Consider the following 19,616-nt stretch of genomic DNA (forward strand, 5'->3'; position numbering starts at 1 on the left):
AAAATCCATGGTCTGTTTTGAGTTCCCTTTTGTACAAGGTGTGAGATTGGCATGAAGATTCATTTTCTTTTGCCCGTGGAAGTCCAGTTCCTTCAACGACATTGGTGGAGAGTACTCATCGCCTAGCAGTGTCTGCAGTGCGTGGAAGAACGTCCCCCGTTCACGCCCCGCAGCGGTCCCACAGTCCCCTCTCCTACGTTTTCACGCACACGTCCTTCTAGGGGCTCATCAGTCCTTTCCGCTTCCCTCCCCCCAAAAACTTTCTGGCTCTGTTCATGCTTTCTAATTTACTTTCTGTTTTATTTACTTTTTCTCTTATTTAGATCACCTCCTTCTGTCTTCATTCCTTTGGGTTAATAGGGTTACGCCTCCCAGACGTAAAACGGATCGCGTCCCACGTCATCGCTGTATTTACATCTCGATTCCCGGCTTGGTCTGGAAGATCCGCGCACCTCCCGCCCTTTGCGCTAATGCCTCTCACCTGTCTGCTCTGAAACATGTGGACAGATCCGCCCAAAAGCCATCCTCAGCCAAAAGAGCTAACTCACTGAGTAAAATGTACGTTTTCTCGTTCTTTTTCCCCCCAAACTCACTTTCGCAAACTCTCTTTGGACCTCCTCCTGTTTGCAACCATACCTGGTCTACACGGCACTTACCCAGGTGGCTGACAGCATCCTTGTCCCAAGGCCAGGTGGCGGCCCCTGCAAGGTCGTCCCGCACCGAGCTGGCGAAGTAGACGTTGAGGAAGTGCGTGCCGTTGAGCTGCAGCGCCTCCTTCAGCTCCTTCACGCTCATGTAGGCCCTGGGTGGGGGGAGAGGGCAGAGGGTCACACGGGGTCCACGCGTGGGGGGAGCAGCACTGCGGCACGCAGGCTCTGGCACCCCCGGCGCTGCCTTCAGGGACACAGAGAGGCAGGGACCGGATGATCAGGAAGTCCACAAAAAAGGTACCAGTTCACATTGGGGATATTATTCCAAGGTCAGTGATGCCCCGCCTTGTTAGCATTAGAATATTTACACGAGCCCTCAGTGTGTGACCTCATGTTCAAGTCCCCACTCCACACCCAGATAATTTCTTCAAGATAAACCCAATGAGATGCCCAGTTCTGTGCCCCAAGAAGGACCCCCAGGTGGTGCCGGAGAGGGCCTTCTGCCTTTCGGTCCCTGGCTCTTCCCATCCCACTGTGCAACCAGCATTGTGGCGGGACAACCAACTGAATCTTTATTCCAGGGCATGCTTGTTTCCAGGCATTACTGTTTAAAGGGGAAATAGCAGCTACGAAGGAAAGTAAAAGAGGGAAAAAAGAGATGAGTGATAGGTAGGAGAGGACGCCACAAAGCTCCCGCAAGGAATATTAATTACATATATATTTTTATCTTTCTAGTCCCTTAACCCATGGAAACTCTACCCCTACTCTAACTACCTTCTGATACCAAGTATCTTCATTGGTGGTCTTCAAAGCACGAGGCAATATTATGTTTACACACAGAATCAACGGTCTATTAACACATGCCCCATGGCCCATTAAAAAAAAAGAAAAACAGGGAAACACACATCCGATCTCTTCATAAGCTCATATATCATCAAATACCTTCATCTGCCTGGCATCAGGGAAACATAAAACTTCACCATAAGCGAAGAAAGCCTGCCACGCTCACTGACAAGCTCTTTGAAGGAGGGAGAGTAAAACCACGGTCTGCCACGCCAAAGAGGGGAATGTGCTCACCACAGCCTCAACTGGACCGACAGTTCACTCAGCCTGCGCTGGATCGCGCTTCATAGTCGCTATCCCAGCAGATGAGCTGCAGACGATGAGACCTCCCACACCAGAGGCTCCCACTAGACTAGCATGGCCCTCCTCCTCTCGCCTGCTTGGTCTCCCGACCACACTGTTGATGCCATTGACCCCATTCACATGTGGGGCGCAATGGCAAGGAGTGCCCAAGGAACAGAGATCCCAAAGACCATTTCTGTATCCTTTGGACCAGGACCAACAGGGAAAATAAAAGTAAAGAAACAAAAATGACCTTGCTTTAGAACCAGCAGAGATGCTTAGGAGAAAATGGACTGGAAAAACACTCTTTCTCACTGAGTTATAATATCTTGGAAGAACAGTTCTCAGCCCCCCAAAATCATCCACTTCCATGAGGTGATGTCAGATGTGATTGATTGGAGGGGTATTCCTTCTGCTGCTTTCCTGGAGACACTGTTTTTTGGACTGTCACGTGGTTTTCCCTGAACATTAGTCATATCCTGTTTCTCTTTCTCTTTTATTAAAAAATAATTAGTTTCCTGCATTAACAAATTGATGGTTTGGAGCTGTGATGGCACCAAATAATGTTTCAACAGGCCAGAAGAAAGGAGCAAAGGGGGCAGATGGGAAAAAAAGGGGAAGAAGGGGAAGGGGGGGAGGGGAGGGGAGGGGAGGGGAGGAAAGTTACAGAAGAGAAGAAGATAAATTAAGGGAGAGGGGAGAGGAGGGGAGGGGGGAGGGGAGGGGAAGGGAGGGGAGGGGAGGGAAAAAAGAAAAGAGCAGCAAGAACCAGAAACTGAGCCAACACACAGCTCAGGTACCACAGGAGAAAAGTCATACCCTCCCCTGTTTCTACTCCAGAGTTCCCAAGAAAATTAGGAGCTGTTAACCTAACGGTTCCCTCTCTTTTCCCCGCCCTCATTTTCCCAGATCCCCCTGGCCCTGGTGCGATTTATTTGGGCTATCTGTGTGTTCCTGGCGTCTCTGTCTGCCCAGAGCAGGTCCAGAAACTCAGTTGTGTTTCTCCTTGTGTCCAATCCCTCCTGCTGTCAGGCCCACGGCCCTCGCTGCATCACCACACACTTCCCACTTCCCTTCATCCCCCAGCTCCGGGTTGCTCCCTGTACACCCTGCCTGGCTCACAGTCCGCCCCTCCCCCAGCTCCTGCCACCCGAGGAAACTTCAGTGTTTCTGTGAAACACCCACTGAAAACACAGTCCTGTTTCTGACCTCTTTACCTCCACGACCTTCATACTCCATTTGCACTGTCGCCCTTGCTCAGATTGACTTTTCAACATTCCTGATCTGATGTAACTCATTAGTCTTATCTGTTGGTACCTTTATCAGCCAATGGTCATCTCCTTTCCAGGAATTTGACATCTTCACCAGTCTTCCCTTGCCTGTCCTCCCCCACCAACCCCCATCTCTCACTCCCTGGACTCTAAGTAAATGATCACACCTCCTTTTTGGAGGATAAAACCAAGGCCATGCATCAAGAGATCTCTGTCTCTCTCTCTCACACACACACACTCAAACATTTACTCCCTTACCTATTTCTATTCCCTTTCCTGTGGATGAGGTTGCTGAGAAAATCACAGTTAATACCCTCTTTTTCCTTCTTCCTTTCCAATCCAAAATTTTTGAAACAATAATTTCCTCACCTCCCACTCACTTCTTTTTTCCATGCACCTACCACCCCCTAATCCCGCTGCAACCTGGGTTTCATCTTTGACGTGTACAATCCCAGTGCCTGGGTACTCAACCTCCCTGAGAAGCAGGCTCCGTGCAGATGACCGAGTGAAGATGGGCACCAGGGCGGGCCCTGGTCCACTGTGACTGGGCCCTTGTAACAGGTGGAAGTTCGGACATAGAGGGACATGCACGGAGGGGGGTGATATGAACACACCAGCAGGGTGCCAGCTACGAGCCAGGAAAGGCCAGAAGCCATCAGAAGCCAGGAGAGAGGCCTGGAGCAGAAGCCTCCCCCCTCGCCCACGGGAGGGACCAGCCTCACAGACACCTGGACCTCGGCCCTCCAGCCTCCAGAACTGTGAGACAGCGAGTTTCTGTCATTTAAGCCTGCTGTGTGTGGCACTTTGGTATGGCAGCCCATGGGACAAATGCAGCCTGCATCAGTTCAGGCCTCCGGGTCATCTACCCCATGGGTTTAATCTCCCCACCCAACTGAGAGCTCCAGTCTAATTTAATTTTCTTTTCTGTTCATTCTAAAATTCTACTAGTTGCTCAGCTTTAAACCACAGCCAGGTACCTAAGCATCCAAATAGTCTACAACCTCTATAGAATCTTCTTTCAAAAAATCTTCAAAATATACCCCTATTTTTCCCTTCCCACTGTCAATACGTGGAATAGGACCTGGTTGGGAGCGGTCCTGCCTGGTTTCAGGGACTGTTGCCTCATTAATGGACAAAACGGTCCCAAAGCCAGGGCTGAGTGAACAGGCCTTGGGGCCATGAGCCACTAAGGAGACAGACCTATCCTCCTGGCAGGAGCACAGCCCCCGCCTCCCTCACTTCCGCCTGCTTGGCCCGGGCAGATGACTGGTTAGTCAATGATGGGTAAGATTTCTCAAGGGACGAACCACCTAAGACAGGCACAGTTGCAAAGGGACTGTCAGGGAAGGACTTAGGGGACTACAGAGAAGGGGCAGAAAGACCCTCACTCCTCGGCTTTGTCCTAACCTGAGTCCTCATTCTACCTGTAAAAGGTCTCCTAATCTCTTGGCTACTTTGCTACCCTTGCCTGACTCCACCTGAAAGTAATGCCAGAGGCAGATGCAGCCATTATATGGGAATGAATGGCTCCCAGGGGCAATTCTGGCCTGAGAAAGAATGTACATTTTGTCCTCTGAAACCCACCCTGCCTAACATAACCCTGTTGATATAAACTGGATGTTTCAGTTCAAGGCATAAAGAGTAAACTCCTTATCTCATGAAACACATCTTAAAGACCCTCTGGCATCAGCATGACTAACAGACCCTGACCTATGACAACTCTCTGTGCTCCTTCAATTGTTATCTATAGATAATACCTGTTTTTGTAAGACTACAGCCTTTTGACATTCATTCATGAGCTATGTGTGCTTGCTGTATACCCCTACACACACCAACCCCAATAAAAGCCATTTGGAAGAAGGGCTCGGGGCATTCTCCACTAGAGGGAACCGCCACCCCCTTTCTGCCAGAACAGCAAGACTGTGTCCAGGACAACTTATTCTCATCTGCAGCGGCCGGGAGAAACTCTGTGGGATGGAGTTCTCCCTCAGGACCTCTTCATGTGTCGGGTACTAAAATGTCTTATTTTTCTTCCTCTAATATCATGTCCACTCCAGTCCCCTCTGTGAAACATCAAAACTGGTATATCTCTATTCACTCTTGGTTCCCTGTGGCCACAATAAAGTGCCTGAAATTGCTACTCAAAGACTCTTAAGCCAGGCCCCGGCCTACCCTGCAGGCTTGGCTTAGCACCACGATGCCGCTGATTGAGCTAAACTGATTTGGACACTGATGTCATGCACGCCTTTGATTTTTTTGGTTTTGAGGTTGATCGGTTGATTGGTTGTTTTTTCAAGGGAGCGGGGCTCCCTGCTTTGCTTAAGTAGTTCTCCCCTTACGTGTACAATGAACAACACTGTACCCGACATTCAAGGCCCGTTTTCTGTCTCACTTCTTCTGAGAGGCCCACAGTGATCGCCCAGCCTGAAATTAGCCCCCATGTCTGAGTCACTGTCATTCAGTCCAGTCTGGAACACGATGGACTACAATACGTAACCGTAACACGTAAGCCCGCTTAGGCAATACGTGCCAGCAGTAGGTGTTCTACCTCTAGATACTTCTCTTAAGATGTTTGTATAAGTTGTAAATAGGCACCAACAAGAAGAGTATAATAGCAAAAAATATATAATAACATGATAGTATAACAGCATAGTATATTATTTTAAATAGTATAGTATAATAGAGAAGATAATGGTAAAATATAAATAATACAAATTTCCTTTAAAATGGAACTGGCAAGATAAATTGAGAGTATATAATATTCATACCAGAAGCCATTAAAAATTATCTAGGTCTATTATTATTCCAAGAAAAATGACAAGAGAGGCAGAGATAATTAAGAGAAATCAAAGCAGAAACCATCAGGAGAGACCCAGCTCGCACAGGTGGGGGCGCTGCCCCACGCAGGCAGGTACCCCCACCCCAGCTGCTGTGAGTGCCGGAAACCACCAGCTCGCTGCTGGCTGCTTCCTTTGCAGAATTCCCTTTGGATGAACAGGAGCCGCCTCACTGGAGAGCATGCCTCCCAGAGGCACTCCCAGGTGGTAATACCTGACCGAGGGAAGGCTGCACAAGCCAGCCCTCTGCCCCACGCTGGGGCCCCATGCGGGGCGCATTCTGGCTCCGGAGCTCCCTGCTAGACACCAGCTGAGACCACAGGCTTGCTTGTCCCCTTGTGCTGCCTTATCCAGTTCCCCTCTCCCCTTTCTGCTAAAAGAAACCCTCAGGAAATCACAAATCCCAGAATTTCTGCCACAGGCACTGCTTCCCCAGAACCTCCTGGAAGACAGAGGAGCATGTGCCTCTGCAACAGAAGGGGAGGGGCGGGAGGAGAGAGCACAAACAGACGGCTTGGCTTTGAGGGCTGACGGCAGTGTCTGAGAGAGGGCATCCCTAGGCTGCCTTCCCATCAAACAGAAGGGGAGGGGATCTTGCAGCCTGGGCAGTGAGGTGCTGGGCAGGGAAATCTGAGAAGACCGGAAGGTGTGAGATGGCACTGTGGGAGAACTGGGGACAGGAGACCCCTTACTAGGGAGATGCAGGGGCACTGCCTTGCTGGGCTTCCTGAGGAAACGCCCCCCAGCTTACCTTCTTTGATGTCTGGTCATTGTAACTTCTACTTCCAAGAGAACCAGTGTTGTTAGTCATGCTTTCCAAGTACACTAGCAGGGTTGTTCCTAGACGTGGGATTTATACATGGGATACTGGATATGATAATAAATTGCATGTATGCTTAAATTATATATATACAAACTTGAGGCTCCTCGTCCACCCTGAGCATTCTGCAAAGCCGTCCAGGGCGAGGTCGCTGAGACTCTCCGAGCTGTGCGTCCATCCAGCACAGCTTCCTGCGCTCACTCCCCTGGCCTCCCCGAGGCGTCTGGCATCGCTGACCACTTTCCTCCTGCAGCTTCCTCTTCCCTTGGCCTCAGCACGTGGACATTCTCCTGGTTCGTCTCCTACCTACGACGCCCTTTCCCATAACCTCTCACGGGCCCTTCTCTCGCTCCCCTTCTCTTCTCTCGAGCACTGCTTTCCCCGGGCCCGTCCTCTGCTTCCTCACTCATCATCCTCTGTGCTCTCCCAGGGGGCCGTGTCCGCTCCTGCAGCTTCCCCTGCAGCGGTGGCTCCAAAATGCGTCTCGAGTTCACACTTGTCTCCTGAGCTCCAGGCAAGCACACCCAACCGTCTGCTGAGCATCACGCCCTAGCAGAGACCTTGAATTCAGCCCACCCTCCCTTCTCATTTCCACCGCGCTTGTGTTTCCCCATCACGGGCATGAGCTTCACCATTACTCTGTGTCCAGTGCTCCAGAAGGGAGTTATGTGAAACTGCCCCCCCCCTCAATGCCCCGTCCAATCAGTCACCAACTCCAGTAAATTCTCTACTGAGTATTCCTGAGTATTCCTACAATCGCAGGCCTCCCTGCCATTGCTTTAAGCCAGCATACCTTCTCTCATGGCTTCCTAAGCAAAACCTCAGTGGCCAGCCTGTCTCCAGACTTCCTCTGTCTGCTTCCACCTTCCTGAAGGAAATCTGAGCAAGCCACTCACACGCTTGTAACAGTTTAATGGTGGCCTAGGCATCTGGGACAAAACCTAAAGGCCTTAATGACCTTTCAAAGCCCCTCATGATCTGTCCCCCTGCCACCTGTCTGGCTCCACTTCTGGCCACTATTTCTTTTACATTGTTTCCCCAAAGCCTCAAAGCTCTCGCCCATAGCTCTGCCCCTGCATTACTCTCTCCCCTGGTTCCATGAAAGCACATGAGTATTCATTTCTGTGTAGAATGCTCTTTTTCTGGGAGTCCTCTGCTAACCGTCCATGTTCAAAAGCGGGTCCCAACCACAGATTCGGTGAAGCCAGGCACGGCCTTCCCTGCCCCGTGCCCTCCCAGCTGGCATGGGGGCATCAGGCTGTGATGGGCAGAGAACGGCAGCTGGGGTCCAGAGCCCCCCCCCCCTTGGACATGGTGCAGTGCCGCCTCTGATGGTGGACGGAATCTTTCTCGGTACTGAGCCCCTGAGAGGAATTCGAACAAATTCCACTGGGGGACATACACGCAGTTCATGCACATGGAGAACGGCCATTTCTGCGTCCGTATTTGACTCCTTTTGACAAAACGATTAGGTGCAAGGGACAGCCAGATAATAAAATAAGCATTTAAAAAATAGACTCAGAAGCCCTGGCTGGCGTAGCTCAGTGGATTGAGCACGGGCTGCGAACCAAAGTGTCGCAGGTTCGATTCCCAGTCAGGACATATGCCTGGGTTGCAGGTCATGACCCCCAGCAACCGCACATTCACGTTTCTCTCTCTCTATCTCCCTCCCTTCTCTCTCTAAAAATAAATAAATAAAATCTTTAAAAAAATAAAAATAAAAAATAAAAAATAGACTCAGAAACTCCAAAGACAAATCTCTCCGGTTATAAGGAGTTTCCAGAGAGAAAGATCCGAGTGCACCGAGGCTCCTGGCCCTGCGGTCGGTGCTCACGGCTCCCCCAGGAGCTGCCTGGTCCTGCCGCAGGGCTCACCGGCCGCCCTGCCTCCACAGGTGGGGCTCCCGGGGCCACCTTCTCCCCTTCGTGGAGCCCAGAGACTCCACCTGGAGATCCCACGCGTGCACCTCCTGACGAAGAGGCGTTTGACGGGAGAAGTGTTCTTTGTCTCTTACATTATCACTTGGAAACTTGGCTTCTAGAAAGCTGCCACCATTCCTGTCCATCTGAAAGTTGCAAGAGTTGTTGCAGCTGAGAAAAAAAGAATGCTGCCCATGCCCACAGCGGCGCCCTCCTCGGCCTCCCTCTCCACTCACGCCTTCTGGCTCGGCCCCCACCCTCTCCTCTCCTCTCCTCTGAGAGCGGGCCAGAGGGCATGCCCTTCAACCGCCCTGTTATGCTTCCTCTGGAGGAGGACAGGCCCAGTGCTCTGTCTAGAGAGCATGCTTCCTGTCCTCCGTCTCTCCCTCTCCGGCCCTGACAGCGAGGCTTTGAAGCTAGCTGAGGATCCTGTGTTGGCTGCGCGCTCACAGTCAGGCTACGGCCTAGCAATGACTCACGCTCTTGTGGTCTCCTTGTATTTACCGGGGATAGTCTGTTCCAGCTGGACTTCCCTTCCCCTGGGCAGCCGAGAGCTCAGCCACCTCTCCTGCCGCCCCAGCACTCTCCACATTACCCCTTCACCACCGACGCTCTCCAACAGGTGTGTGTGTGTGTGTGTGTGTGTGTGCACCCGAGTGCACGTGCGCTCCAGGTCTTGGACTGACACCTCGACACCGCAGGCCGCATTCTGCCTCCGCCTGCTTTTGTCTGGTCTATGAATTAAGAATGGTTTTGGCATTTTTAAAGAGTTGTAAGAAAGAAGAGAAAGGAAAGGAGGAGGAAGAAGAAGGCAGAAACAATGCAAGGAAGATCATATATAGTGGACTGAAAGCTTAATGTCTTTACTGTCCAGCCCTGTACCAAAACAAGTTTGCTGACTTCTATCCTACACCACAGCAGCCTCTAGTGCGTGATTCCGAATTCAGACGGTCACAGAGTCATAGGCACACAGGTTCCTGAGCTGCTGGTATTTCGTCATTTTTTCTAACACACACACACATGTATTTCGCTCAACAAGTATCCTCTGCCATTATTGTCATTTAAACTGTGAAACATGAACAGTCATGCCTTTCTCAGCTTTTTTATTCTTTTGGGTGAGACTGTCCCGTCTCATTCGGGGGCGTGTCTGTAGCAGGAAGGACGGCTTGGGCACGGCCCGGAGAAGGGGAGTCTTCTCCCACTGGGGCATGGAATGGAAAGGACATTCTGGGAGCATGAAATCTCTCTGCCTCATAATGTTATCTAAGTTTGGTTACGCAGGCGAGTTGCCGTTTGGTGCCGGAGCCGCGTGGCGAGCTGGGACCGATGCGGACGTCTGCGCCGACCCGGCTGCAGATGTGCGCGAGGTCACTCAGACCTCCCGGGGACTCCTCTCGGTGCAGGGGGGGGCGACCCCCGCACGCCACTGTCATCACCGACAAGCCCGAGAGACCAGTGGGATGGCGAGGGCGACTCAGATTAGACTGAACTTGATGAGAAACGGCGACTCCTCAAATGCTCTTCATGAAAGGGAAGAGCGTGTACATTCCGTGGTAAAAGGGTGGGGGAAGAGTGGAGTATACTCTCTTCTTTATTCCAAATACAGATTAGTAGATGCTCTGACAGCTCCTGCACTAAATTAAACTAAAATCTGTTTAAATTCCTAGGGGACAGCCGAAGTAGAAATAAGGAGTGCAGCTCTGAACTAAGATGACCCGGGTTGATGCGGGCTTTGCCATTTTCTCGTATCGTTGGGGGCATTAGGTCACGTAGCTAAGCGTGGCTCACGAGCTGACAAGTGACCGTGACCGTTGAACAAGTGAACACAAACATGAGCTGAGACGGGAGGGCAATGTCAGTGCCTACCTCCTAAAATTGCTATGCAGGTTAAATGAAATGATGTATACAAAGCTCGTGACAAAACACCAAGTACATAAAAAGAAAACAATTGTTATTCCTCAGACATATTTGAAAATGGCACACTTTTTGTTTTTTAAATAGTGCCTATTTCAAAAACAATGGAATTCAGTTTCACAAACTGGTTTCAACTCGCAATCAGGCTGGTTTTCAACGGCTATGGCAAGGAGTCAGTGGGGCCAAAGGCACAGAGACAGAACTCACGACTTGCATTTACTGCTTGAAAACTTACAAGGAGAATGATTTACTTGAGAAGAAAATTCTGCTTTTAAAGCATTCAAAGGGCAAATGAGGCCTCAATGATCATATTCACCCCATGCCACGCAAATTTGCAGACGCTGTAACAGCAGCAGCCTCACAGCTAAAAGGCCGGCACACCTGGGTGAGGTGAGCGCCGCAGACTCGGCAGGGGCAGGTGAGGTGGGCGGTGCCTCTGAGCGCACAGCTCCTGCGGCAGAGTCTGGGGCACTGAGTCTCTGTTAGCCTAACTCTACTCCGGTAGTAGGAGCAGAAGGATGGGTCCGCCAACAACAACTAGGAAAGGAAAACAGAGATGTAAGAGGAAGGACCGAGTGAGTGCATCTTCATTTGTTCACCTGGTATTGCTCCCAAAGATACTCTGAAAAGCTGCGGACAAAGCTGGATGGTCATCTGCTTAACCTCACCCTTGACTTGAAAAGAAAGTCAGCATTTCCAGCTCAGGGAACTATTAACGAAATTGTTTCGGCAAGCAGCATTCTTCACTTGTGTCCCCTGGATGCACACACACACACACACACACACACACACACACAAACACCTTCCCTACAACCCAAGTTTATTTTTACACTAGAAAGGTGGGGTGTCCCAGATCAGGGCCCCCTGCTCCTCAGCAGACAGACATCCTAAAAAGGCTTCCTTGCCTCACAGAAAAAGGCTGCTGTGGAATTTATTAGAGGAAAGTTCACAAAGTTCCGATTACTTTTTAACTAGAAAGAGAAAAACAACAAAATCCAAGAGTGCCGATCAGATCCAGTTGGCACCTGGGAGTTTAGAGGGGCTAGGAATTCTCGGCGACCCCCTGCCCTGAAGCCAGTCCACCCACACGTGGCGGGCCATGAAGGGGGTTCGGTTTGGCTGGCATTCCCTCTTTTCTCTTCCTTGAGAATGCGCAATTCTTTTTCCCTAAATAATAGGGAAGACCAGGCCAAAGAAAACTCAAAACGATGCCTTCACTAATGGCTCTAATCGCCCGGCTGCGGCCTGCCAATGAAAATGCGGGCTCAGTCCTTCCTGGGAAGCTTCTGTCGGGGCTGATGGGACCCGCCAAGTCTCTACCCACCGCCTCCGCCTTCCTGCCACTCAGTTCTTTCTCTTTCTCCCCCCGCCCCCCGCCATGTTGGCCTTTTCCAAGAGGAGTATGTAAAATACCCAAAGAATGTTCTCTTTTCAACAGGTATTTTGTTTGGGGCACATATTTATGTTTATTTCTCATGAGGACGGTGAGCATATTTTCCAACCCAAAACCAAGATGCGGTTTTACAGAGCAAAGGTACTTCATAAAACAACAGAATGGAAGGTCTGAGATCGGGGCAGTCCTGCAAAAGCCAAGTGGGGTCCCCCTTCGCTGTGAGGGACACCAGTGTGCCTGATGCCATACACTGAGTTTTCTTTCGAAATCATCTTTGGGGAACTTACCGCTCCCTAGCCCTGGGCAAGGCCCCTGGGTGAGGCCGAGATACTTCAACTCAGAAGAAAAGAGCTCGTCCCTGGACAATAATTCACAAATAATCGCCCCCCCCCCAACTCTGTCCCCAAACGACACGGTCACAGCGACCCTTCAAGGTAGGCCTAAGGAAGAGAAGGGCAGTCAGGAGAAAAGATAGAAAATGAAAGAGCAAAAAATAGCTCTGGATCAGAATAGAGAATAAGAAGCAAAAGAGCAGGCAGCGAGCAGAGAAAATAGAATGTTCATGATAAGGCAAGGCCACCAACAACGGAATCAAGAGCCACTGCCGTACACCATGACCACGCCTGTCCGCCCTGCATGGGAAGAACAGTTAAAACCAGATTGTTGGACCTAGACCCCCTGCCTCCCCACCTGCAAGTTACCCACGGAAAAGGAATCACATTCTCCCCGGTTCGTTCCAGAGTGCAACGCTATCACCGTGGTCTAGAACGTGTCTGCGGGTTTTCTCATCCGACACAGTTCAGGTGGCAAACAGCGGTGCCACTCCGCACTGGGTCAGCCCTGACTTGGTCGTAAGGACGGGCCTGGAGCAACCCGTGGTACTGACTCAGCGATGCAGAAGCAGGGGAGGGGCACGTGAGAAATGCTGCCGCGTGTGCACATTGTTGCAGAGGAGAGGCTTGCAGGAAGCAATGGGAGCTCCACCTTAAACACTGTCCTGAGTCATAGGGCCCGCCTGCTCGGATTCAGGAGGTCCCCCCTCCGAGCCATCCTGCACCCTGCTGCAAGTTAATATTTCCAGGGATAAATGATGGTCATGTCAGTCTCTGCTCAAGGGACTTATTTAAGGAAAAGAAGATCAAAACGATGAACAATAAAATGGCAACAAATACGTATCTATCAACAGCTGAATCTAAAAAAACAAACTAAGCAAACAGGAAGAACAGAGACAGAATCGTAGATATGGAGAGCATTTTGATGGTTGCCAGATGGAAGAGGGGTTGGGAGAAGGGGTGAAGAGGTGAGGGGATTAGGAAGTACAAATAGGTAGTTTCAGAATAGCCATGAGGATGTAAAGCACAGTATAGGAAATGGAGTAGCCAGAGAACTTACACATATGACCCATGGACACGAACAATGGTAGAGGGATTGCTGGAGGGAGTGGGGGAATTGGGTGGAGGGGAGCAAAGGGGGGGAGGAAATTGGGACAACTGTAATGGCATAATCCATAAAATATAATTTAAAAAATAAAGTATATCCCGATATACCAAAATAACAAAAACAAAACAAAAAACGATGGCTCTTCTTTGCCCCATAATTAATTTCAAAATCCTGGATTTTATGTTGAAGATCTTCCATGCTCTTGGTGTTCAGCCTTCTCTTTCCCTGTTCTTCCGCAAGCACCCTGACCCAGTCGAGTGACATGGCCTTTGATCCCTGAACACATCTAGAATTTTTCTCCATCCATGCTCTCTCCACTGCCTGAAATCGCAAACTTTCCCTACCCCGTTTTTTTAATCCATCGATTATCAAGATGAATTTTTATCTCCTTTAGAAGCACGATCTCATTCTTACCTCCTCACCCTTGCTGTATTGTAAATACAATAAAACCCCACACCTCATTTTAACATGTAACCCTATTTTTCCCTGGTTCATACTTACATCTGTATTTACCCCATACACCACAATGTAAGTTCACTGAACATGTCTTACTTCTTTTTGTCTCCCTTAAAGAACCTATGTTCTAAGAGAATACACTCAACAATTATTCATTTCACAAATGAATGAACCTAGGTCTCCATGTGCCAATAAATGTGTCATTTACTATACTGCGAATTTCCAAACTTCTCTGTGCATTACGATCACCTCTGAGATTTGCTTTAAAATATATGCAAATCGAGTCCAGGTATCAGAAACTTTTTAAAGCTAATGATTTTGATATGCAACAAAACTTGCGAAGCTGTAACCTATAAAATTTTAGTGATGGACAACATTTTGAGGCAGTGATCCCAAATATTTAAGTTTAACTTAAAAGCTAAAATCAGGTCACAAATTCTACCACTTTCCCTTCTGGAAACAGTGTGAACAAAACCAAATTTGTTTGCCAGTGTCCCCCTGACCTTCCATCCAATTGGTTACTCGAAACGACTGACAGGTATGGCCAACCTTTCCGAGAAAGCATCGGTTCAGAGAGATTTGCTGGCCATTTGAACTTAGACCTTACCCAAACCCCAGTACTGACTTCTAGTCCCGGCTCCCCAAATTCATGGCAAGGGAACTGTTAAGCCAATGAAAACCTCAAGCTTTGGTTTCCCTGATCAAAACATGGAAACACAGAAATAGGCAAAGTCAACATTCCTGAAAATTCTGTGATTACCTTGGTGAAATGAAACAGCGCCAACAGAAGTTCTCCACTAATGCGCATGCCCGTGACGTCACAGCGGTATTCCTGGGCTCTCGGCAGTACCAGAGTGCACCGGTAAGGAACCATCTTATGCGGGTGCCACAGAGCAACCTTAAAATAACTCGGGGGTCGCCCTTATTGGCTCTGAGTCCCTGCCTTCAGAACCGAGGACACACGTCGTCCCCTGGCACGCCTGGGTCTGCAGGTGCTGGGGCTCCGGGACTCCCGCCTGGTAACGTCGGGTTAACTCGGGGCCTTTGGCGGGACTGTGCGGGCCGCTGGGAGTCATGTCAGTTTTGCAATGCCACTTGTCATGCAATTAAATGATTACATAATGAAAACTAGGTACCGCACAATAAAATGTGCCTTCTCCTACTCTGGTACAGTATGCCTCTGCACACAGCAGCCACAGGGGAAGATTGGAAATGACGTCCAAAGGTCAGCCTTAAAATTATTTTAATTCATTTCATACACACACACAAAAGAAAAACAGTACAATGAGCAACAAACCCAGGAAGAATTAATTTCCAAACCAAAGGCACAGAGGAAAGTTGCGTGGAAAGCAGCACATGAAGGGGGAAGAAAATAAATGCTGGGACAGGGCAACAGAAGGAGGGGAAGAGAGGGACCTCCCCAGCCTCTCCAGGGCTCCTGGCCCCTGCAGAGGCTGGGCAGTGTGCGGCCAATCCCCCCTCCCAGAGAGGTTCACGGTGCTCCTCTCCTGAAGCCCTCGGCCCCGCCCCCCTCCTAGCCAGACCCCTGCAGCACCCAGCTCCCTCTCCGTGCTCCGTGCCCTCACCTAAAACAGAGGCGACAGGTTTTCTCAACTCAGGTGCTCACCGAGAAGATGGGATATAAGGCGCTTAGTCAGTGCCTGGTAAAAAGTAAGTGCTCGGTAAGAGTTTCTTCTCTCCCTTCCCCTTCCTCCCGCTTCACCTTGCTGTTGGTTATTGTTTTACCGTGAATAGTGTTGCCCTCCGTGTCTTGTTTTTGCTGGTGTGCTTCATGAAGTCCTCTGCCGGGCGGTGGCGTTCCACGTGTTCCCAAGAGCCCGAGGACCCGGGGAGGCTGCCCGGGGCCTGGGGACGGCATGCTGGGAGGGGTGCCTCCAGCTCACCAAGGACGGACAAGCTCTGTTTGTTCCCTTGGGGGCTGATTGGGAAACTGATTTCACAAAGCTGAATGGCTCCATTGCTGAAATGAGGTTGGACAACCCTTCCGGGACCATGAGACCACTGTCAGCACGCTCTCACTGTGCTCTCTCAGCTGCCGCCCCGCCCCACCCCACCCCACCCGTCCTGCTAGCCGGCTGTTCCCCCTCACGTTTGAGTCCCCCGTCTTCTCTTACACGCAGCATGTCCCTTGCACAGAGAGACCATATTTGTCAATCAGTCCTGCAGTCCTTCAAAAAACACTCTGCTCCTGGTACTCTGTGACAACGAGCCTCCCGGATTTCTTCTCTGCTTTTCCCCAGTTTCTTCCAAAGCTTTCTCTCCCAGCCCCTCCTCACGCACCCGTCTGGTGTTCACACTGTACAGACCCTCCCTGGGTGAATCCCTCAGAACCTACGGCACCAACCATCCCACGCTGTGCACGACCGTCAGGGCAGTATCCGCTCTCCACACGCTGTTCGCTGGGTTTCAAACTGCATGCCCTACCTTCTACTGGAGAGTTTCACCTAGGGGTCTTTCTGAGCGTTTCAAAGTCAGTTAGCACGAAGTTGAACTGGCTTCTTCCCTCCACTCTTCACTCCGAAACCTGCTCTCTCTCCTCAATTCTTTGTCATGGTGAATGGTGCTTGCCACTTGGGTGCCAAGGCCACCCGTCGCATGTCACCCCTTCCCTCAGGCCCTCCCCAATTCTACCAGCCCCCCAAGCCTGTGCAGCCCTCGGCATCCCTCACACATCCGCCCTCTCTCCACTTTTACCCCCACCGTCTCCTTCTAGTTTAAGCATTTGCCATTTCTTCTGAGAGTGACCCCAACAACCTCCGCCATGTCCCCCTCTAACCCATCCTCCTTATTCCTACCAAATGCTAACCCTGTCACATCCTTTTAAATCATCCTCAATAGCTCCCTGCAGTTCAGCATGGGAGGTTTTTTATTACCTCCTCCTCGCCTAATTCTCTGGCACCAAGATCCTTCCTCCTAATACACTCTCTGCTCCACCGCCAGTTCACATCCGTGTGCTTTTGTACAAACTTCTCGTTTTGCCTAGAATATATTTATAAAAACAAACATCTTAGATACATACGAAAACATGTTTAGTTTGGTAAAGGCAGAAAGAAATGTATCAGTACATATGTTAGCCACCTTTACCTCTCCCTAAAGAACGCGTCACTCAAAGCACAGCCCCAGGGGCGCCGTCCCGCACCGTGCCATCCGCGGTGCGGAGCTCTCGGTGCTGCTGCCCGAGTCCTGAGCGCTGGACGCGGCCGGCTGTTGAAGGCAGGACCTGCCCCCCACCTCACTTTGCAGCCCCCTGAGCACTAAGCACATCGGTTGCTGTATGTTAGACCTGCAACGATGCTTTAGAAATCTTATATCCTACATTTTCCAGGCAGCTTTCTCTCTCTCTCTGCTCTCGGGCTTTTTGCAGTGATCCACCGGGTGCTTCTAGAATACAGCTGGCATACTCTGTCAAAATCCTACTACTTTGCATGATAATTACTGCCTTTGTCTTCCTCTCCCAGTGCCCTCCTCAATGCACAGCACATAGGAGATGCTCAATGAACACTTGCTTAATGAAGTAATTTATGAATTAGAATGAATACATGAAAGAAAACCTTATCATAAGAGCCAGCCTCTGCCGTAAGTCCCAGACCTGGTCATTGAAGTTGGACCTGTGTCACCGTCCCCACGTTCATCTCCTCATTGCCTGCTGGCACCCTAAGCACACATGGAATGGACCCCAGCTAAATTCACACACAGACCCCTCTCGGGGTCTGAAATTCTAAATTCCACATTGCTCTCCGAGGTGCTGACAGTCTCATCTGATCCCAGGAGCCCGCCTGCCTACCTGTACCTCTGGACTTTCAAGAGCTCACATAAATGCAGAAATTTTCCACCAGCCCTGTGGTCACCCACTTGGGCATCCCATTATCTAACATTTGGATCTGTTATCCAATGATGAATAAGGTTACATTTCCTTTTAGCAAAGAACACATTCTTATTTGGCTGGAACCATGAAAACAGTGTTCTAGTCATGGACTTTCAGGCATTATCAGCTGACGAGAGCCACCACTTTCTGGTGCGCTAAGCGCCTGTGAATTGACACCGCTTGTGTGTCCACACATCTCCACCTCCCCAAAGGGAAGCTGGCTTCGATGCCGGTGTAACTTCCTGTTAGTGCCAGAGGGAGTTATTGGAGGAAGCGCCTCTCACTGGGCAAGCACCGCAAACGACGACGGGCCGGGGTCAAGTTCATCCATTTACACCAACCCTGATTGCTTCTGCATCTCTGGCGAAGGCCCTGAGTTTCACGGGCAGCATAAATTGCAACTGTGGCCCGAGATTCCGTATCTAGCTCTTAACATAAAAGACCTGTCACACGCAATACATCTTGTGAAGCGGAGAACTAGGAAGAAAAACTGCATTTTATCTGCAAGCAATCTCTGTTGAAAATAGGAGACTGCAAATCCTTATTCAACAACCTAGACACAGTTTCAATTCCAGATGATAAGCCAAATGAGAAGGCAAATACAAGACTACTTGTTTAAAAGTACCTTTAAACACCAGCCTACAGAGACCCATTGTATCATCTCCCTTGCTTGGGTATATCTCTACTTGCATATTTTCAAAAGAGCAATCTCTCAAAGAAAATACCCAACAGCAATAAAACAGTGGCATGATAAAACATATGTGTATATATATATATACACGCACACATATATACATATATACACATAGACACAAAATTCTTTCACTCCCTATTTTACTATATTTTTACATCATATTCTATTTGATAAAGCTCTTTATGGCAGAAATATGGCACACCTCTATAGGTACCCCTCATGGCATGTAGCATTGTGGTGCAAACACGTGATTGAGGACGATTTCATTAAAGTCACACATCCAGCGAACATGCACCGAGAGCCCCCGTGTCCCAGGCTGCGGGCAGTTAGTTCTACGTTGTCGAATAGGTCTACAGAAGAAGACAACGACTTCTGAGACACTGAGATCATAACTCCTCATCATTGGCCCACTCCTTTGCACATATCCTCAACTCCCTCGTCTTTTTTCATCATATGCATCCTCGGTGAACCCCCAAATCTAGTTAGCTCAACATTTCCACAGCCCTGTCTGCGCCCCTGTAGCTGAAGGATGACCACAGAGGAACACACAAACAAGGCTACCCGGACTCCATTTAAACGTATGGCCCTTCATCTCCAGTGGGCCTTGTGCTGTCCAGATCTGAGTACACGGCCCTGGTCCATCCACCCTCCTGTCCACTGACAAACGATTTCACACCTTCTGTTCTGCCCTCAGCCCTCCAACACCTTCCTCTTCACATCCTCACTCTCAGCTGGTCGCCTCAATGCCTCTTTCACAAGGGAACAGAACGGAGAGGAGGGTTCACACAGTCTCCCAGCATCACCTGACCCGCCACCCCCACCGGACCCTGAGGCTCTGCTCCCCGGCCGCCAGGTGAGGGACCCGGCAGGCTGGGCCAGGCCTGAAGCCGGCCCTCCTGCAGTGCCCTGGCTCACACCCCCGCCCTCTTCTCCGGGATGTCACTCGTCAGCCCTTCCCAAGGGCACTGCCCTCATGAGTTTTTCCTTGTAAGGAAGGATAAATTACACTACCAAAACGGATTTTTAAAATAATGAAAATAACACCTAGGTCTAGATTCTTTGTAAATGAATAACATCACAATAAAATTCCCTTTATACGCACAACCAAATTTAAGTCAGAACCTGGAGGCAGGAGAAAGGGCTTTGGGCTGGGAATCAAGGGGCCTGGGTCCAGCCCTTGCTTTGGGCGAGTCACTGAACTTGGCCGAGTC

At 50.0% G+C, this 19,616-nt stretch overlaps 1 protein-coding gene across 1 annotated transcript in view; it reads right to left on the minus strand.

The window, feature by feature from the left end:
* The window catches only part of PAPPA2 (pappalysin 2), a 183,004-nt gene that overhangs the window by 118,621 nt on the left and 44,767 nt on the right, over positions 1–19,616 (minus strand). The window contains 1 exon segment of the mRNA XM_028530897.2: positions 657–802. Coding sequence (XP_028386698.1) covers positions 657–802 — 146 coding nt within the window.

This window comes from Phyllostomus discolor, chromosome 14 (genome assembly GCF_004126475.2).
Source record: "Phyllostomus discolor isolate MPI-MPIP mPhyDis1 chromosome 14, mPhyDis1.pri.v3, whole genome shotgun sequence".
NCBI classification, from domain to species: Eukaryota; Metazoa; Chordata; class Mammalia; order Chiroptera; family Phyllostomidae; genus Phyllostomus; species Phyllostomus discolor.